Here is a 21,834-nt window from a genome sequence, read left to right as displayed (position 1 = left end):
TTTGCAATGACTCCAGTGATACCGTCATTTCAACATATTTATTGTATAAAATGGTAGGCTACAGTAGCCTGCATAGGCATAGAAATTAACAGGCTAGTTGATACATTTATTGTATAACATGGTAGGCTACAGTAGCCTACATAGGCATATAAATGAACAAGCTCTAGATGAAGATCAGATCAAATTTTATGATCAATTTATGCAGAAATCTAAGTATTTCCAAAGGGTTCATATACTTTTTCTTGCCACTGTACACACTCATAAAATGTACCTTCTTAATTGGTTTATTAAATAGGTGTTGATACTTACTGCAAAGACAGTGCCACCCCATTTTCTGCAGAGGAGGGCCTGACCGGCCTGCTGACCACCAACCACAAGATGACCGTTGAATGCTATGGAGACAAGGGAGAGTTCTCCAGTGAGGAGCAGCATGTCCCGGACAACGAGGGAAGGGCTGTTCTCACACAGCACAGGGGAGAAAAAATACTTTTATCATATGATTTGTCCCATGACTTTCTATATTTTAAGAAATATTGTAATGGAAAGTTTCAATTGTTTACTTGTTGTTGTACTGAAAAGCCATCATGTGTTTCTCATGTGATCTGAGTGTTTCTTCCTGTGTGTGTGCCCACTTTCTTTTTCACAGGTGTGAAGACTGACATGAAACAGCTATGGTTATCCCACGAGCTGACCCAGAAAAGCCTGAATGGAAACTGTTCGAACTGCAGTTTTACAAGCCTCTTCAGTATCGGGCTGAAGCCATTTTGGAAGCTGGGAGGTGAGTAGGCTATATGCAGGGGGACTTGGGTTGGGTGCAAGGACCCACTACCCGTATCTCAGGAGGCTGAGGAGACCTGAAAGTACCTGAATCCACTGAGAGCAGGAACAAGCTCTGGAAAGAAGAGGACGTTAAGCAGGAGTTATTTGTCCCAAAAAGAGTAAGACACTAAAGGCTGGCCCAAAGCCTCAAGGCAACCCCCAGGGAGTTCAAGTGAAAGGGGTCAGTGTCAAATCAAATCAAATTGTATTGGTCACATACACATGTTTAGCAGATGTTAATGCGAGTGTAGCGAAATGCTTGTCCTTCTCGTTCCAAACATGTAGTAATATCTAACAAGTAACCTAACACTTTCACAACAACTACCTTATGCACACAAGTGTAAAGGAATTAATACGAATATGTACATATAAAATATATGGATGAGCGATGGCCGAACGGCATAGGCAAGATGCAGTAGATGGTATACAGTACAGTATATACATATGAGATGAGTACTGTAGGGTATGTAAACATTATATAAAGTGACATTGTTTAAAGTGACTAGTGATACATTTATTACATCCGGTTTGTAATTATTAAAGTGTCTGGAGTTGAGTCAGTATGTTGGCAGCAGCCACTCAATGTTAGTGGTGGCTGTCTAACAGTCTGATGGCCTTGAGATAGAAGCTGTTTTTCAGCCTCTCGGTCCCAGCTTTGATGCACCTGTACTGACCTCGCCTTCTGGATGATAGCGGGGTGGACAGGCAGTGGCTCGGGTGGTTGTTGTCCTTGATGATCTTTTTGGCCTTCCTGTGACATCGGGTGTTGTAGTTGTCAGAACCAGGAGAAAGAGGAGGCCCTGGCTTCAGATCCTACTGTAGACCCCACATGTTCCAAGAAGGTGTCACTGGGGGGGGGGGGGGGTTCTAGAAGACAGTCCTGCGTGGGTCGTCCCCATCGCCCCCCTGTGAGGTACATGGCGAACCCCGTTTACTCCTCACAGTCAAGAAGGCGGGGCCAAACTTTGGCAGGCAGTTCTTTGTGTGTAACCGCCCTCAGGGCCATGCATCCAATCCTGAGGCTTGCTGTAGCTTCTTTTCCTGGGTGCATAAATAAAGGAAAATAGTGACTATGGTCTAGCAACACACAGACATTTCCCCCATGTAGTGGTTTATATGTGTAATCAATCTGCAATATGGATTTATTAGTAAAATAAAGACACTCGTTTTTCTAAAGTGTCAGCATTCTATTGTCTCATACTTCTGTAACATATTTCACATGATCACATTCAGAGGCTGCCTTCTCACCATACAGCAAGCATCCCAAAGCTTACGTTTGGTGTTGTGTAATCAAATGACAGTGGATGCTAAACTCCAACACAGAGTGATCTGTTGCTCTTCATCAATAATGCAAAATGAGCATGAGTGTTAATCATCAGAAAACAGACTGTTGTCAATTGAATAATACTCCTATATTCATTGTGCGCTGCCGTGCTGCCTTTAGTCACTCTATATGGCATCAGGACGAAAGTAAGGTCATATAGCAAAATCACTCAAGTATTTTGACAATTGTCAAATTCTGTAGAGATAAAATATGGAGTTGGCTATGATAAGGTTTCATATACTTCCTATGCTTACTAAGAATGTTTACATTTACATCTGTGGTCGTTCAGCTTTGCATGTCAAGCGCGGAGGAAGCTGTTGGGCAAACATTAGAGTCCCCATATTCTTTATATTTCCCCAATATGATTTACGACACAAATAGTGCTGATTGAACGCAGTAGTTTCCAGTGAACTTGTTCAGCCTTGCTATGGAAGTTTTAGTTAGATAGCCGAACATTTTTTATTTTGTATGTCTAACGACAACTTTATTCTCAGATCAATGTGGGCACAGAGCTTCAGTGTCCTGTAGTAGAGCATTTGAAAACCTTCTGTAGATAATAGTTTTGCCTCCTTAGTGAACATTCCCCCATTACATACTCCTCACAGTGATGATCTGTTGATTGTGCTAAGGAACAGATCACGTCAAGTGTAGGTACCGGGAGGAGCTAAGTGCAAGTATCTGCTTCTACTCCCGCGCATTTTCTCCCCCCTCGCTCCTACTTTAGCTCTTCTCGTGCAGTTCCAAAGAGGACTCCCTGGTTTAGCGGCGTCATTTGAAACATGACGAGCAGCTGCATTACCTGCAACTGAAGCATTTACAGTATATTGGCCATCCTTCCTTGGTGGGTCCTGACCTTTCTGCTCTTGCGGAGGGAGACCTGTCTGTTACAGACCAGTAGAGAGGTGAGTACAAGGACATGTCCTGCTGTCGACGATCTGACACCATTCCGCTGTCTGCCATGTGGGTCATGAAACGTACAGTACTTTTGCTTTTGAATGTAGCGATAGTAACAACATTAAAAGTAAGGTTAAAAGTAAGACGACCATTCTACTATAAACTTAGTGTTGAGATACATTTAAGTAATTCTTTATTTTACATTCAATTTGGCTACAAGTACTGAGATGACATTCTTTCAAACATGCAATGGGAGAAATCATGCATCATTTAATTGAAGTAAGAGTCATTCATCTTCATGGCGTGTTAACCAAAATGTAGTTTTAATTGAATGACCAAATCGCCACTTTAGTTGCCCTCATGGGTGGAATGTTATTAATATTTATCATCATTTCATAATTAATAAACATTATTTCAAACAACCCGCCGAAAGTCCGGTGTTTTCTTTTCGTCAAACGGTTCTGTTATATTTCAGTCTCCTGTGATGTATATGAAGTGTATTATTGGGATGCAAACTCAAAATTGAAAACATTTTATATCTCACATGGTACACGTGTCTTCTTTTTTTAAGCCCACAACCATGTGGTTGTATACTTTTGTTTCAAAGTAGATTTGTTTAAGACTACCAAGAAACACTCTGTGTGACCCTAATTTAGCACACTGCAGTAAAATTAAGAAATACAGTGGTGACATCAGTCAAATTTCAGAAGGATCATTTACAATATTCAAATACTACAAGGAAATAATGTACTGACGTTTCAGTCAATGGAAACGTCATCTTTCTGTGTTCGCGGTAGCTGTGACCTTCTTCCTTTGTGTCATGGTAGATCAAGTAAATGTAGATGTTGGTTGGGGGGGGGGGGGTTGCATTCCCGAACTCATACACTGCATTCGGAAAGTTTTAAGACCCCACATTTTGTTACTTTACAGCCATATTCTAAAATGGATTAAATAAATAAAAAATCATATTCAATCTGAACACAATACCCCGTAATGACAAAGCGAAAACAGGTTTTTAGAAATTCTTGCAAATCTATTAAAAATAGAAATACCTTATTTACATAAGTAGTTTGCTATGAGACTCGAAAGGCTCAGGTGCATCCTGTTTCCATTGATCATCCTTGAGATGTTTCTACAACTGGATTGGAGTCCACCTGTGGTAAATTCAATTGATTGGACATGATTTGGAAAGGCACACATCTGTCTATATAAGGTCCCACAGTTGACAATGCCTGTCAGAGCAAAAACCAAACTATGAGGTCAAACGAATTGTCCTTCGAGCTCTGAGACAGGATTGTGTCGAGGCACAAGTCTGGGAAGTGTGGCAAAACATTTCTGCAGCGTTGAAGGTCCCCAAGAACACAGTAGCCTCCATCCTTCTTAAATGGAAGAAGTTTGGAACCACCAAGACTCTTCCTAGAGCTGTCCGCCCACCCAAACTAAGCAATCGGGGGGAAGGCCCTTGGTCAGGGAGGTGACCAAGAACCTGATGGTCACTCTGAATGACCTCAGACTGGGTCGAAGGTTCACCTTCCAACACAACAAAACCCCTAAGCACACAGCCAAGACAATGCAGAAGTGGCATCGGGACAAGTCTCTAATGTCCTTTAGTGGCCCAGCTAGAGCTCGGGCTTGAAACTGATCAAACATCTCTTGAGAGACCTGAAAATAGCTGTGCAGCGATGCTCCCCATCCAACCTGACAGAGCTTGAGAGGATCTGCAGAGAAGAATGGGAGAAACTTCCCAAATACAGGTGTGCCAAGCTTGTAGCGTCATACCCAAGAAGACTCGAGGCTGTAATCGCTGCCAAAGGTGCTTCAACAAAGTACTGAGTCAAGTGTCTGAATACTTATGTAAATGTGATATTTCAGTTTTAGTTTTTTATACATTTGCTAAAATATATATTTTTTAAACTGTTTTTTCTTTGTCATTATGGGGTATTGTGTGTAGATTGATGAGGAAAAACAACAATTTAATTCATTTTAGAATAAGGCTGTGACGTAACAAAATGTGGAAAATGTCAAGGGGTCTGAATACTTTCTGAATGCACTGTATCTAACTGACTTTGACTTTTTAAAGTAAATAAAGTTTGAACTTTATTAACCAACCAGAAAATAGACGTGATCAAACCCATTTTGAACAACTAGTGGCCAACATTTTGTATGTCTTTTACTACACATGTTTCTGAGTGTAAACATCAAGCTCAATGAGAGTTGGAATTCTCCCAAGCAGAACCCAATGATTGTTTGACAATTTCCTATGTATTCTGTGCAACGCTGCCTGTCTCTGTCTATGCTGACCTAACTGCTGTCCATCTGTGTTCAGGCACATGATACATTTTTAGCGTTTGGAATGTTTACAGTCTTAAAGCAGAAGCACAATGCAGGTAACCTAAGTGCTTTCACTTACCTCCTAAGCTAATTAAGGCGCTGTGGCCTTGAATCGAGCAGGATGCAACTCTCTCGCTGATCCCGTCTACCCCGAATACCTCAACGGCAATGTTAAATAGCCACCCCTAACTACTAATTCTGATGGTCTTACTATGGAGATAGAGAGACGGCAACCCATTATTGTACTGTACTGTTAGCTTCCACGCTGTTTCATAGTTTGGGACCATAAATGTGAAAAACATACAGAATGTTTTGATCACGCCCATCAAGTTAAACAGGATCTCTTGAATGTAGACGTGTAGCTACCACTAGATTCCATTCACAACCAGACTGTAACTCAACATTATTTGACCGACAGGTTTAACAAAGGGTTAAAGAGGGGAGGTGTGTTATCAGACTCCTCTCTCTCTCTCTCTCTCTCTCTCTCTCTCTCTCTCGCTCTCTCTCTCTCTCTCTCTCTCTCTCTCTCAAGCATGTCCTAAGCTCTCTCTCTGTCTCCCTTCCTCAGCCCAATGAGCTTTAGAGAGGGGGAAAAAGTCCTCAGTGGATATCAACAACACAGACAGTGGTGGATTCCAAAAAGATATCCATCCCAAAGGTAACAGAAGTTCCCCTCCACTATCTTGGTAAGTAGCTGTGTGAGTTGTAGGGTGTTGTAATAGTGTGTGAGCTGTTGAAACAATGGAAGGGCAACTGTCAATAGAGGCAGTTTTGCATCAGACAAGGGCCATGTGGTGGGAGTCTGAAGCACAGCGCTGCTAATGTGGTGGACTGGGTTTCACACGGATGGTCAGTTCTACTCAGGTCTAAAAGTTGGCTTAAAGGTTTAGGTAAAACTGGTAGTATCAGCCACTGTTTTATCAACGTTTCACTTAGTCTATATGTATGGTCATATTTTTGCAATAGCTATTTAGAGAAATAGGTTATGAGCTATGTAAGTTAAAGCAACTTTGTTTCATATGTGGTTGTTTTATAGTCCTTGGGTGATTTCAACATAACGAAGGGTGGTGGCATGCTGTCTTTCCTGACCAAAACTCCTCTAAACAGAACTGGTAGCAAACCAACTGGTAGCAACCCAGTTCTGTATAGTTATTCTCATTCACAAAACAATGTAAAGCACACTGTTTATGACCCTTGTTAAACTCACTGTTGACTTTTCAAATGAGTGGTGTATAGCTCATTAATAACAGCACTCTATTCCCTACATTGTGCACTACTTTTACCAGAGCCATATGGGACCTGGTCAAGTATAGTGCACTATAGGGAATAGGGTCCTGTTTGGGATGCAGCCTAGCGGACCCATGACACAGTGGCACTGAGACTAGGGAGTGTGAACTGGGAACACAGGAACTACTCTCCATGTTTGCTTTGTGTTGCCCATAGAAGATTAGCACAACATTAAGTCCGTAGACAACATTTGTTATTTAAAGCCTTTCCTGGCGCATAAGATTCAAATAGCTTTACACCCCCCTCCCCCCGTGCTTCAACAGTATTTCCCTTTATCCTGGCAATGGGTTTTAAATATTGTGGACCCGCATTGGTTAATTAAGACCATGTGTTTGGTAGTCCTGCTGTAGGTCAACACTCTGAGAGTTGCCCTTCATGCAGCCTTGATTACACTTCTGGATAAAAAACAGTATCTTAAGGTCACACAGAGGAGAATGCTGTATTATAGAGGAGAACATAAGGTTATACAGATTGCGCTAAAATCAATAACACAAATCATGTTTAGCCCCCTTTTCAAGTATTTTTTATTGTGCGTTGTGTTCTCCGTCCAGCGTTTCTCTCCGAACCCAGTGGCCTTTCCTCTACCTAGTCATGTCAAGCCTAGTGACTGCATCCATAGTCAGGAGAGTTTAGGCTAACTCCAGTGTCATCGTGACTTTATTCATGTCATTAGGTCTGTCCTGAGGTCAGCTGTTATAGTCATCTCATTACACCAGTACCATGCTTTCCACAACAGACTTTCCGTCTGGACAACCCATCAAACGTCTTGTATATTCTAAGAGCCAAATATAGACTGTCAGACAGTTATCCTTCACGAGTATGTTCAACAAAGTATAGTCCTATCTTATTTAACTTTTAAAGAACCCATGGTGTTTAACATGACCTTTATTAGAATTAGTCTAGTGGTTGATGGCACCATGTGTAATCATCAGCATCAGAGTAATGTCTTTAGGACCCCCTTCCAATATTACCGGAGAACAATCTGAGGCCGAATTTAAACTTCAACTCTGTGCTCTTTATTTCCATAGGTTGCATTTGAGACTTGGCTTCGTCCACAGGATCTTCATCCCCAGCACAGCCATGGATGTTGGGAGAGGTTTGGAGCTCCAAAAGATGAACGGGCAACATAGCAGGGACCTTGGTCCAGATAAGCTCAATTTAGAAGATGGGTGAGTTTCTTGCTTCACCAGAAACCCTAACACATCAACAGGCTACCTGTCTGCATTTTGTTACTCACAGCAATGCTAACGGACGGGTAATGAATATGTGATTTTGCTACCCGTTGATCTTTGTATACGCGAGTTGTGTCACAGTGGTACCACGGCTTTCTTGTTTCTAAATGTGTTTATTTTCTCTCTAGGTTTGACGGGCTGGAGTTCATGGCAGAGCGAGATGAGTTCCTGCCAGGGAAGAGCCCAGGAATAAAGGCACCTCAGTTCACTGATGTGAGTGCTCAGCCTTAGTTCAAAGGTCAAATGTGTGCACATGAGAAATCAGTCTCTTGTTACTAGTGTAATTACATTGTACTACACAGGTATAAGAGCAAATGTAAACTAAAACTAGATGTTCTCCAGCCCTTTCTGTATGTGTAATTCTTTCCTTTCTTTCCGGACCATAGTTTGAGGGGAAGACGTCATTTGGAATGTCCATCTTTAATCTCAGCAATGCCATCATGGGCAGTGGAATTCTGGGACTAGCATACGCCATGTCAAACACCGGAATCGTCCTCTTCCTGTAAGTTACCAAGCCAACACAACACAGGCCGCGCTAGTCCTCCTTCTTTGGCAATATCACTGTGGTTACTTAAGGCTTGACGTCACATGCAGCCCTACCATGACCTCAGATCAGACAGATCTGAGCTGAAAGGTGTGTGTGTGTGTGTGTGTGCGCGTGTGTGCGTGCGCGAGTGTGTGTGTGTGTGTGTCCAGGCTATATACCCAATAGGGTTAAAGAATGACACTGGTTGTGATGACACTATGATAAATACACTATCCAGGCCATACCAGACCCAGTGCTCGCCAGCAGATCCATCACGGGAAACATTTGTTTGTTTTACAAGAAAACAGTAGGGCTATTATGGGTGTGACATTCTGGCTATGTGTGTGTGTGTGTACATTATTGAGAAGTCTGTTGACTGTATAACATGTTCACTTAATGACATAAACGCCCCCCCCTCTACTAGTCACATGCTTTTTAGACGGGCGGAGCCAAGGATGCACACACAAGGTGTGATCGAAGGATACGGTTTAGCCTGATCTGTGTCGTACGGCCGTGTCACCGTTTGTGTGTGTTCGCAGTCGCTTCCCGTGTCTGAGTATGTGGGCTGGCCTATCAGTGTGTGTATATTTGTGCTCATACACACACTGCTCTCCTAAATCAGATTTGGGGTTATAAATAGCTTGTAGTGATCAGATCAAAGGCAGGTCTGCCTGGATCAGTCCTGTGTGTCCATTGGGAAGGGGTGGACTGGCAGGCCAGGGAGCTGCGTCACAAACAAGTCACACTTGTGATGGCCATTCACATGGCCTAGGTGTACTGTAGTGGCCAGAGAAATTGTGTCAGCGACAGATTTACTGAGTCATTAGCCTTAACTCCGGCCGTTAAGCTGTCTGGAACCGCGAGACTACTGAGGCATTGATGAGGCCGTGCCAAATGTAGTACTGATATGTTGATTTAGCTAGTTAGACTAATTACAGAGCGTTGTCCTGTTACGAGATCAGCATTATGATTAATGTGTGTTTTTGTTTCAGTATCCTGTTGCTATGCATCGCCGTTTTGTCTGCCTATTCCATCCACCTCCTCCTGAGAAGTGCAGGAGTTGTAGGTAAGATGCTGGTATTTCACCAAGATACCTATCTCTTTATTGAAACCAAGAACGTTTGTAGTATAGCCTACCATTACTTAAGATGTCCAAGGAACTAGAGTACGTGGCTGAAAGGATGTTATGGTTCGCCTGAAAGCAACAACCACAGAGACAATATTAACACGCCTGTGTGTGTGTGTGTTCTTTCAGGCATCCGTGCCTATGAGCAGCTAGGGCACCGTGCTTTTGGACAACCAGGCAAAGTTTTGGCTGGCTCCATCATCACCATGCACAACATTGGAGGTACCGTATATTATGTGACCGCCAAGCCATGGTTGGCTTATGTTATCATATGTAAGCCTTGTGAATGTACCCGCTTAAGTGCAAGTACAAGTGTCGTTGAATATGCTTCCGTCATAGTGTTGTGTGTAAACGCGTTGTTGTTTCCTGTTTCCCGTAGCGATGTCCAGCTACCTATTCATTGTGAAGTCTGAGCTCCCGTTGGTCATGCAGGCCTTTCTGGGCCTGAAGGACAATACTGGGTAAGTGTCTCTAGAGGGCAGTTGTTACTGTTATTTCATCACGTCGGCTGTAAAACAGGGCCTTTTAAAGTGTTATTTGATGGATTGACATGACAGTTGGCCTGTTCTTTGTTGTATAATGTCCCTGCTGTCGGTCAGAGAGTGGTACTTGGATGGGAAGTACCTGATCATCATCGTAAGCGTCATCATCGTCTTTCCACTCTCACTCATGCGACATCTTGGTATGTTTCCTCGGTCACTCTGTTTTTTTTGCTCTCTGTTTTTTCATATTTGGTGCTTCCTGTAACATGCTAGTACTGAGAAAGGACACGTGGACAGAGTGACATGGCTCTATTGAACACGCCGTATTCTTGTCATTACTTCACAGGTTACCTTGGTTACACCAGTGGCTTCTCTCTCTCCTGTATGGTTTTCTTCCTCATCTCCGTGAGTCTTCTTTGCCATCAACCTTCTAACCAATCTCCCAAACAACTGAGCAATACATAGCCTGGTCCCAGATCTGTTTGTGCTGTCTCGCCAACTCCCATGGTTGTAATGGTCAACGACCACACAAGTTGGCTATACAAGCACAAACAGACCCGGGACCAGGCTAGTCAGTACGTCAGTGCTTGACTAAACAGTCAGTTGGTCCCTCCCACTAGGTGATCTATAAGAAGTTCAACATCCCGTGTCCACTGGAGAAGATAACCAGTCAAGATAACCACTTAGTGTCCGTCCTGGGGGAGAGTCATGATAACCACTCATTTGTCTCCTCTGATGTGGACTTCTGTGAAGCACAGTCCTTCACCATCAACATGAAGGTCAGAGAGGAAAACTAGTTTCACATGAAATGAGATAACGGTATACAGTATGGAGTTAAGGACTTGTTGTGGCAATATGTGTTTATTATACTCCAATGAGCTGCAAGTTCTGTTTGTAGTTTTGAACCGTTTAATTCATGGTCTGTTTTGTTTTCAGACAGCATATACCATCCCCATCCTGGCCTTCGCTTTTGTCTGCCATCCTGAGGTGCTTCCCATCTACACAGAGTTACGAGAGTAAGTCATGACTTGACACAGTTCCGATTAGAGATGCAACACATATCCACGTGGTTCACACACATACAGTTACTGCCAAATTCAGCTACTAATCGATCTCTGTCTGTGCACTTTGACCTTAGCGCCACCAAGAAACGCATGCAGACGGTTGCCAACATCTCCATTCTGGCCATGTTCGTCATGTACGGGCTGACCGCCATCTTCGGTTACCTCACCTTCTTTGGTAAGACACTGCTCCTGAGGCAATGAGAATTTTAAAGTACTTATTTATGTTCAGACTGTTCACTCATCTTGTTACCGTGTTGCTACCATTTTGAGAAGTCAGGAATTGGAGCACTGGTAAATTAACTTCTCTTCGTGTTTAAGACCTTTTTAAGGCATCTGTGTCTGGAAGTAGAATTACCATTCTCGGTTTCTCTGTGTTTTAGGTGGAGTAGATTCCGAGCTCCTTCATACATACATTAAAGTGGACCCATTGGACACACTGATCCTGTGTGTGCGTATGGCTGTCCTGGTTGCTGTTACCCTTACTGTTCCTGTGGTACTCTTTCCGGTGAGAGTCAAATCTACCTTGTAGCCCTTGAACAGTGTCAATGCTGGCTTGTGTTTATGTATTCTCATATTGGCTTGAAGGGCCCAGTAATGTTACTTTAATTCCTATTTATTCCAGTATAAGCACTGAAGTTACTGCAGTATGAGGATAATTAAGCTCTTGATCCCGCAAGACCCCCCCTGCTAGGTCGCTAATTGGCTAACAGGTTTCAGGAATGTATTTGACCTGCTTCTCCCGAGACATAGTCTGTGTCACAAATGGACACAGCCATGGTTTGTGATGCAGGCCTGGTGACACCTCTCTGTCCCCCGTCCTTCCGTCCGTCCCCCTCTGCAGATCCGCAGGGCCCTGCTGCAGCTGCTGTTCCCAGAGAAGCCCTTCCACTGGGCTCACCACATCTCCATCGCCGTGTGTCTCCTCGTCATCGTCAACCTATTGGTCATCTTCGTGCCCACCATTCGAGACATCTTCGGCGTCATTGGTAAGTGTGCCGAGACGGACACATGTAAAATGACTGGTTGTGGTTTCAGTGGAAACCTAGTTAAGATTCACAGACTATAGTTATCCAAAGTAGAAACTAAAATGAGTACTACTTTAATGGCCTCTCGTAGTTTTGTTCCTATTGAAAATGTTAACATTCGACCACTCCCCTACCTCCTCCTCTTCACCCCTGCATTCCTACCTCTATCCGTTCCTCCACCTCTTCCCACTTCCCACCCTAGGAGCGACCTCTGCACCCAGCCTGATCTTCATCCTCCCGGGAATCTTCTACATCAGGATTGTTCCTGAAGAAACAGAGCCTTTAAAATCCATACCAAAGATTATGGTAAAACCTCAATCTGTTGTCTCGTCTTGATTAGCGATGTAGCAGTAAATAGTACAGTCAAGCTTCTTAATCAATGTCTGAGAATTTGCTCACATCCCTCTCTTTTTGCCTCGCTCTCTCTCTGCAGGCCGCCTGTTTTGCAGCGTTAGGCTTCGTCTTCATGGTGATGAGTACGTCATTCATCATCCTTGACTGGGTGTCTGGAGAGTCTCGGAGTGGAGGCGGGCACTAGCAACAGACCATAATAAACAGTAATACCAGCAAAATGCCAACCAAATCTATCCCAAACATCAAATTCCCCCACGACGTGCACATTATTAAACCATAGCCAAATGAGAGGGCCTTGGCTGGACATGGAAAATAATATATCATTACAATTCCCCCACAAGATGGCATTATGTGGTGGTAGGTCTTGTTCGGGGTGGGAAACAGAACCAGCAACCCAAAAGCAGCAGCTCTGAGGTGACAAACATTGTGGTTTGCTTTCAGTATGTTGTTTTGAGGCACTAATAAAGTTGTCGCAGAGACAACAGGTTCTGAGGGTAATGATAGCATATGTTCGAAGTATACCAATGAATGGCTTCATCATTTACCCTCCTTATCTACCTCCCTTGAATTTTCAATTAGATATTTTTTACACATAAAGAAATGAAATGGATCTATTATTATTTTTCTCTTTATGGGAAGTTTTTTATTTTCAAACAAGATTGTACAGTATGTTACGTAATTTTCTCTGTGATTGTCATTTATAAATCAAGGAATATGTGTTATTTTTAATCAAATCCAGAATTTGTACAGTGTTTTTGCCCAATGCCCATACATATTGCTAGGTGTATTGACTCTATAGAGTATCCTAAGTTTTGATCATTCCTGTTCGTTTTTTTCCCATGGTACCAAGCTCATGTTAGCATAACACAGTCAGACATTTTCCTATAAGTGCAGCTATCAGCCGTGATAATGACAGAAGGGATGACCCTCCCAATTCCTCATGACTGATTGGTTTAAAAACATTTATGTGAACTTTATATTATATCCAGCAACTTTAAATGGATATTTCAAACTTTTATATTGTTTTGTTTTTTATCTGTCATGTGGTACATACCAAAAAAAATATATGAAATGTAGTCATGGAATGCAAATGATTAGGGGCAGAGAGGGCTGTTGGTGTGATCGTACAAACAAATGTCCACTCAACACAAACTCAATACTGACCTCCGTGTCGCTAGTCAGTCAGAGAGCAGAAGTAGTATGATGTCATCTGCTACCGTTGGACTTGGCTTTTCTGAGTAAGTCTGAGAAATTCCGAATAGGGGAGGCCTGTATAAAGATGTTGATCAATTTAACTTTTTAAGAGAGCATGGAGACTGTCTTTATTTGGTCTTTTAAAAATGGAGTTATTCGGCCAATAAAGTTTCATGTAATGAAATGTTTTGAATCTGGTTTGTTCTCTTTTATGACATATGTCACGTTAATGTGTGGTCCAAGTAGAGGAAACTGAGTGCCTGAGAAGAGTTTGACGTTTTAAGAAAAGAAACAATGACTAAAACTTAAAAGAGACTTCTTAGTCAGACCATGAAATAGAAGCAACGCCATTCAAACGTGATCATCATCATGGGCGAGATAAAAGGGGGGGGGGGGACTGTAATTGTCCATTTCCTGCTTTGAGTCTTTGTGTGCATTTAACACATTGTAGAAGGCAGAAGAGAAACCGCCTGCGTCATTTCAACTTGTTAGTGCCTGTTTGAGGAAGAGGACAGCCAGGCACATCAATGATCAGCTCCTCTTTGGTACTAGGTGGATATTCTGAGAGGGAACTATGAGTCTGGGATCTAAGTCTAAAGGAGTTCAGGGGTACAGTCCCAGCTCTCTGCTGAGCCCACAGGAGAATGAGAGGCTGGAGGACCTCCTGGGGAGGAGGTGTGCTGTAAGTCCTTCCTGGGAATCAAGGAGGGAGGGGAGGATTTGTATATTTGGTTGGTGTTTGGTATGTAGGAAGCTATCTGGTTGAATGATTGGTACTAGGAAACTGGATGGTTGGCATATAGGAAACAATATGACTGGTGTTTGAGTGTTTGGTATGTAGGAGAGTGTTTGGTAGAGGAAACTATATGGTTGGTGTGCTACTGCAGATTGGTGTGGGGTTATGAGGGTACTTTAAAGGCACGGCCACACCGGTAGCGTTTGCCAGCCGAGAGTACTTAATGAGAGAATATGTATCAACTCTAAATACAGGTTATGGTATATATGTGAATTCTAACCTTTTATCAATTTTCCTGTGTGTCAATTTCCCCAGGCTGTGGATAAAACATGTTTTTTACATCTTCTTTGTATACAGTAAGATATGATTGGGCAATATCATGGTCGCCAGTGCTTCAGCCTCATCCTTGTTGTTTATCTTTTTCAGGGACTGAATGAACCATTCGTACTGTTGCTCTGCTATGTTTACATAGTGCATTGGCAATGGCATTTGATGTAACATGTGGTAACAGTTACATTTGGTAACTTTAAAAGTAATCTATTGTTAGAAATTCAAACAATTAAATGACATTTTGCATGTCCACCAAGAGTCTCTACGCAATGACTTAAAAACAGACATGAGTAAATTACAGGAAATGCTGGTGTAAACCACTTCCTCTGGTAACAGAATCAGAGGCAGCAGTTAAACTCAGTCACATATGAGTATGTGCAGTCTCCTTTTTTTTTCACATTCCAACTTCCTGGTTTCTGAAGTAGGCCCAAGCCTGCAGTGGTAACTGATAATTCTAACAAAACACAAGATCTAAAAAGTCCTACTACAGAAAATGTGATGACATTAATGGGGCAGGTGTTTGCTCTGGCAACTACCCAATAACTTTTTGAACCACAACAGAGTACCAAGCAGCAGATTGTAAGCTCGTATCACAGGTAACTTGGCTCTGTATAGTCGACTCCTGATAAATGATAAACTGATAAACTTCCGATTGTCCTAAATGTTTGCTCTTAACCTGAGCACAGCCTGTCCAGAGTAAAATCATCTATAGTCAGCATTTTAATTGCACTTTTCCGATGTGCACTTATCAGGAGCCAACATATAAACTAATTCCGTAACCTCTGTGTGTGTGTGTGTGTGTGTGTGTGTGTGTGTGTGTGTGTGTGTGTGTGTGTGTGTGTGTGTGTGTGTGTGTGTGTGTGTGTGTGTGTGTGTGTGTGTGTGTGTGTGTGCGTGCATGCGTACGTGTGTGCGTGCGTGCGTGCGTGTGTGTGTGTGCGTGCGTGTGCATGTGTGTAGTCCCTGGCCACGGCTGTGGTGCAGCTGTATATGGCCCTGCCACATAGTCCCACCTGCTGGAGCCTGCAGCACACTGGGGTGGCCTGCTTCACCAAGGACAACCCTCGTCGCTCCTACTTCATACGCCTCTTCGATGTCAAGGTAACAGGAATATGTAATGTCAGCTATAATGATGGTCGAATATCTATCTATCTATCGATCAATCAATCATATTTCTTTAAAAAGCCATTTTTACATTAGCAGTTGTCACAAAGTGTGTATAGTAACCCAGTCTAGATAAGGATCCTTTGTTGAGTTTACCATGAGCTGAGAGCCTGAAGGATCAGTTGTAATATTGTCCACTGTTGAGTTTACCATGAGCTGAGAGCCTGAAGGATCAGTTGCAATATTGTCCACTGTTGAGTTTACCATGAGCTGAGAGCCTGAAGGATCAGTTGCAATATTGTCCACTGTTGAGTTTACCATGAGATGAGAGCCTGAAGGATCAGTTGCAATATTGTCCACTGTCAGTTTAAGCTACAGTTATGCTAACAGTTGTTTTCCCTCCCAGAAAGGACAGCTGACCTGGGAGCAGGAGCTCTATAACCAAATGATCTACCACAGCCCCCGACCCTTCTTCCACGCATTTGCTGCAGATGTAAGCAAAACATGAATATGCCCTGGATGCTCATGATGATGGCTTGATTGTAAATCCAAGGTTGAGTGATTGTCCATTTGTATTTCTCCTTCTGCAAATGTATGCCAAGATATGTCATAGTTCACTCCAATACAATGCAGGACTGCCAAGTGGGGCTGAACTTTGTGAATGAACAAGAGTCTGAAACATTCCTATGTGCAGTGGAAGACAAGATAAACCAGAGAAACCGTCAAGGTCAGGTCATTTGTTGTAGGATCCAGGACAGAAACATTGTGTTTTGCGTTATTTGTTTGTGGTTGTTATTTGTCATATTTGAAATAATACACACGACTGTTCAAAGTTTGGGGTCACTTAGAAATGTCCTTGTTTTTGAATGAAAAGCAATATTTTTGTCCATTAAAATAACATCAAATTGATCAGAAATACAGTGTAGACATTGTTAATGTTGTAAATTATTATTGTAGCTGGAAGCAGCTAATTTTCAATGGAATATCTACATAGGCGTACAGAGGCCCATTATCAGCAACCTCGACGTCAACAGTGAAGAGGTGATTCTGGATGTTGGCCTTCTAGGCAGAGTTCCTCTGTCCAGTGTCTGTGTTCTTTTGCCCATCTTAATCTTTTATTTTTATTGACCAGTCTGAGATATGTCTTTTGCTTTGCAATTCTGCCTAAAAGGCCAGCATTCCGGAGTCGCCTCTTCACTGTTGATGTTGAAACTGGTGTTTTAGCTAACAACGTGCCATTGGAACACAGGAGTGATGGTTGCTGGTAATGGGCCTCTGTACGCCTATGTAGATATTCCATAAAAAATCAGCCGTTTCCAGCTACAATAGTCATTTACAACATTAACAATGTCTACACTGTATTTCTGATCAATTTGATGTTATTGTAATGGACAAAAAAATGTCCTTTCATCTCCTTTCAATTTCTTTCAAAAACAAGGACATTTCTAAGTGACTCCAAATGTTTTGAACAGTAGTGTATCTCTGATACTGGAAAACAGAACAAATATTGTAAGGTGTGGTTCCATAGAGGTTAGCTGTAGCTTTTCAAAGGAAAAGGTTGTGTTGGAGATGAGAAGACATTATCTAAACTGACATCCTCTCGTTTCCCGTTCCCTTCTTTTCTCCTTCTCACAGTCTCAGAGAAGAAGCAGCGCCCCCTGCCTTCCAATGGTAAGACTGACATACTAATACCACGGACCTTTGGATGCGGGTGTCTGAAGTAATCACTAAAGAATCCTTTTTCCTTTTCTTAATATGTGTGTTTTACTTACAGACAGAGGTAAAGGTGAGTATCCCTAATCCCATTGTACGTGTTATACCCCAGGCACCAATACAAACTGACCCAAAATGTAAACATGCAATGTGTTTCATACATGTACACACCAATTGTAATCCAGGACCTGGGAGTCCCGCTTCTCCCTCTGTGGCAACCATAGACATCCAGAACCCAGACATCCAGGCTTCACGCTACCGCTCCGTCACACCTGTGCCTGTTCCTGCCTTTGTCAGTAAGGGGAAAAAGGACAAGAAGAAGGACAAGAGGAAGGGCAGTAAACTCTCCAAAGCAGACATTGGAGCACCCAGTGGGTTTAAGTGAGTGGATACTAAGCACACACATATAAGCAGGCGGTAAAATAAAGCCATCACAATACATGTAGTTACAGTGCCTTGCGAAAGTATTCGGCCCCCTTGAACTTTGCGACCTTTTGCCACATTTCAGGCTTCAAACATAAAGATATAAAACTGTATTTTTTTGTGAAGAATCAACAACAAGTGGGACACAATCATGAAGTGGAACGACATTTATTAGATATTTCAAACTTTTTTAACAAATCAAAAACTGAAAAATTGGGCGTGCAAAATTATTCATACCCTTTACTTTCAGTGCAGCAAACTCTCTCCAGAAGTTCAGTGAGGATCTCTGAATGATCCAATGTTGACCTAAATGACTAATGATGATAAATACAATCCACCTGTGTGTAATCAAGTCTCCGTATAAATGCACCTGCACTGTGATAGTCTCAGAGGTCCGTTAAAAGCGCAGAGAGCATCATGAAGAACAAGGAACACACCAGGCAGGTCCGAGATACTGTTGTGAAGAAGTTTAAAGCCGGATTTGGATACAAAAAGATTTCCCAAGCTTTAAACATCCCAAGGAGCACTGTGCAAGCGATAATATTGAAATGGAAGGAGTATCAGACCACTGCAAATCTACTAAGACCTGGCCGTCCCTCTAAACTTTCAGCTCATACAAGGAGAAGACTGATCAGAGATGCAGCCAAGAGGCCCATGATCACTCTGGATGAACTGCAGCGATCTACAGCTGAGGTGTTAGACTCTGTCCATAGGACAACAATCAGTCATATATTGCACAAATCTGGCCTTTATGGAAGAGTGGCAAGAAGAAAGCCATTTCTTAAAGATATCCATAAAAAGTGTTGTTTAAAGTTTGCCACAAGCCACCTGGGAGACACACCAAACATGTGAAAGAAGGTGCTCTGGTCAGATGAAACCAAAATTGAACTTTTTGGCAACAATGCAAAACGTTATGCTTGGCGTAAAAGCAACACAGCTCACACCATCCCCACTGTCAAACATGGCGGTGGCAGCATCATGGTTTGGGCCTGCTTTTCTTCAGCAGGGACAGGGAAGATGGTTAAAATTGATGGGAAGATGGATGGAGCCAAATACAGGACCATTCTGGAAGAAAACCTGATGGAGTCTGCAAAAGACCTGAGACTGGGACGGAGATTTGTCTTCCAACAAGACAATGATACAAAACATAAAGCAAAATCTACAATGGAATGGTTCAAAAATAAACATATCCAGGTGTTAGAATGGCCAAGTCAAAGTCCAGACCTGAATCCAATCGAGAATCTGTGGAAAGAACTGAAAACTGCTGTTCACAAATGCTCTCCATCCAACCTCACTGAGCTCGAGCTGTTTTGCAAGGAGGAATGGGAAAAAATGTCAATCTCTCGATGTGCAAAACTGATAGAGACATACCCCAAGCGACTTACAGCTGTAATCGCAGCAAAAGGTGGCGCTACAAAGTATTAACTTAAGGGGGCTGAATAATTTTGCACGCCCAATTTTTCAGTTTTTGATTTGTTAAAAAAGTTTGAAATATCCAATAAATGTCGTTCCACTTCATGATTGTGTCCCACTTGTTGTTGATTCTTCACAAAAAAATACAGTTTTATATATTTATGTTTGAAGCCTGAAATGTGGCAAAAGGTCGCAAAGTTCAAGGGGGCCGAATACTTTCGCAAGGCACTGTACATGACACCTATCATCAAATTGTCTGTCCTCAATTTGTCTAATTTACAAACCAGGACAGAATCCAAGCTTGCCACTCATACTTTTCTGAGGTACTCACTCAGGTGTATGTTCCTCTCCCTCTCTCTCCGCTCCTCCTCAGACACGTGAGCCATGTGGGCTGGGATCCCAACAACCTGGACCCTGACCTGAAGAAGCTGCTGTCCTGTGCTGGGATCAGTGAGGCTGAGCTGAAGGATGAGGAGACCTCCCAACTCATCCAACAAGTCATCGAGAACTCAGGCGGCATGGAAGCAGTCAAAAAGGCCATGCACACTGGTAAGTGTCATTCTGAGTGTCTGTCTCCTGGTCTAGAGTTACCAACTTCCTCACTTTTTTTACAACTAACTGTAAATCAATCTCTTTTTGTAATCTAATAAATTGGCCTTTATTTCATCCCAATGTCATATAGATCCTGAGCTTCCTCCTGGTAGACAGGGTTCTCTACCTCCCGTACCAGGCAGCTGTTCCTCCTCTCCTGCCCCCCCTCCTCCACGGGGGGGTCGCTCCGGCCCCCTGCCCCCTCCCCCAGGACAGCCAGGGCGAGGACCACCCCCCTCCCATCCCCCTCCATCACGTGGAGCCTTGCCACCTCCACCCCCCTCAAGCGGCCGAGACGGACTCCCACCCCCTCCACCCACTGTGTCCTATACTTCTCCTCCCCCTCCCCCTGGCCACCAGCGCTCCATGCCTGCCCCTCCTCCTCCACCTCCTCCACCGCCTCCCCCAGCCCAGAGCTCTGGAGACTTTCCTTCTTCTCCACACCCCGGTAAAGGTCCCCCATCACCTGCTCCTGCATCTACAGGAGGATGTGAAGGAGGTGAAAGAGGAGCTCTGCTGGACCAGATCCGCCTGGGGAGGAAGCTCAAAAACGTAAACTAAACTTTGTTATTCAAATGCAGAAATTGTCTTTGTCAATGAGAGTGAAGTCTATATATTTCAGTTGACATGATCATTGACCTTTGACCTTTGTGTCCCAGGTCACAGACAGTCCTGAGTCACCTCCGCCTGCTGAGACAGACTCAGAGGGCATCGTAGGAGCTCTGATGATGGTCATGCAGAAGAGGAGTAAAGTCATCCACTCCTCTGGTAAACACCTTCTCATCCTAATCTATCATTCATTCATTAATGTATTATATTCCATCTACAAATGTGTCAAATAAACCAAATGCATTGTGGTTCATCCGCATGAATCTAAAAATAAATACCAGCATAACAGACATAACTCTCTTCGGTTTCAGATGAAGGTGAAGAAGGAGGTTATGATGATGAAGATGACGATGAGTGGGACGACTGATAAGTGCATTCCATCCTGTATTATTTTCCACTCTGTAACCGTGGACTCAACAGTCTGGTTGATCCGGTTAATCTCTTTTGTGTTGGTGTTTTTGTATCAGTTGCTGACTGGAAGGTGACTCACGAAGATTTACATCAGAAGAATGCTACAGATAAGGATTGTGTGAAAGTCCCAAATGTGAGAGAAATCAACGGAACGTAAGACAGAGAAACGATTGATGGGATCACATATCTTTATATTTGCCGTTCAAACGTTTCCAGTGTAGGACTCATGCTGAGTATGTACAACACATTACAGTATGTTTCTGTACAACACATTACAGTATGTTTCTGTACAACACATTACAGTATGTTTCTGTACAACACATTACAGTATGTTTCTGTACTACACATTACAGTATGTTTCTGTACTACACATTACAGTATGTTTCTGTACTACACATTACAGTATGTTTCTGTACTACACATTACAGTATGTTTCTGTACTACACATTACAGCATGTTTCTGTACTACACATTACAGTATGTTGCTGTACTACACATTACAGTATGTTGCTGTACTACACATTACAGTATGTTTCTGTACTACACATTACAGTATGTTGCTGTACTACACATTACAGTATGTTTCTGTACAACACATTACAGCATGTTTCTGTACAACACATTACAGTATGTTTCTGTACTACACATTACAGTATGTTTCTGTACTACACATTACAGTATGTTTCTGTACTACACATTACAGTATGTTGCTGTACTACACATTACAGTATGTTGCTGTACTACACATTACAGTATGTTTCTGTACAACACATTACAGCATGTTTCTGTACAACACATTACAGTATGTTTCTGTACTACACATTACAGTATGTTTCTGTACTACAC

The 21,834-nt window shown here is 42.7% G+C and overlaps 2 protein-coding genes across 3 annotated transcripts; both read left to right on the top strand.

Annotated features, from left to right (window-relative positions):
* The first annotated feature begins 2,881 nt into the window (after positions 1–2,881).
* Positions 2,882–13,527, top strand: LOC139367654 (sodium-coupled neutral amino acid transporter 3-like). 2 transcript variants are annotated; one of them, XM_071105924.1, is made up of 17 exons: positions 2,882–3,045; positions 5,937–6,054; positions 7,684–7,824; positions 8,016–8,100; positions 8,274–8,389; positions 9,406–9,479; positions 9,669–9,761; positions 9,919–10,000; positions 10,139–10,221; positions 10,368–10,426; positions 10,642–10,800; positions 10,958–11,037; positions 11,160–11,260; positions 11,466–11,590; positions 11,927–12,071; positions 12,313–12,416; positions 12,544–13,527. In XM_071105924.1, the coding sequence occupies exons 3-17, from the start codon at positions 7,736–7,738 to the stop codon at positions 12,646–12,648; spliced, it is 1,500 nt and encodes a 499-aa protein (XP_070962025.1). In that variant the 5' UTR covers positions 2,882–3,045; positions 5,937–6,054; positions 7,684–7,735; the 3' UTR covers positions 12,649–13,527. The 2 variants fall into 2 exon arrangements, with proteins under 2 accessions (XP_070962025.1, XP_070962024.1); XM_071105923.1 differs by having other exon boundaries at positions 2,910–3,045; positions 5,937–6,026; positions 12,544–12,770.
* Positions 13,528–14,141: 614 nt separating this feature from the next.
* Positions 14,142–20,978, top strand: LOC139368579 (actin nucleation-promoting factor WAS-like). Its single transcript, XM_071107611.1, has 10 exons — positions 14,142–14,340; positions 15,685–15,825; positions 16,235–16,321; positions 16,462–16,555; positions 17,464–17,499; positions 17,727–17,922; positions 19,751–19,926; positions 20,060–20,520; positions 20,628–20,736; positions 20,889–20,978. Exons 1-10 carry the CDS (start codon positions 14,233–14,235, stop codon positions 20,942–20,944), a joined length of 1,464 nt encoding a protein of 487 aa, XP_070963712.1. The 5' UTR covers positions 14,142–14,232; the 3' UTR covers positions 20,945–20,978.
* Positions 20,979–21,834: the final 856 nt, after the last annotated feature.

This window comes from Oncorhynchus clarkii, chromosome 16 (assembly GCF_045791955.1).
Source record: "Oncorhynchus clarkii lewisi isolate Uvic-CL-2024 chromosome 16, UVic_Ocla_1.0, whole genome shotgun sequence".
NCBI classification, from domain to species: Eukaryota; Metazoa; Chordata; class Actinopteri; order Salmoniformes; family Salmonidae; genus Oncorhynchus; species Oncorhynchus clarkii.
This window is presented reverse-complemented; position numbering and strand designations above follow the sequence as displayed.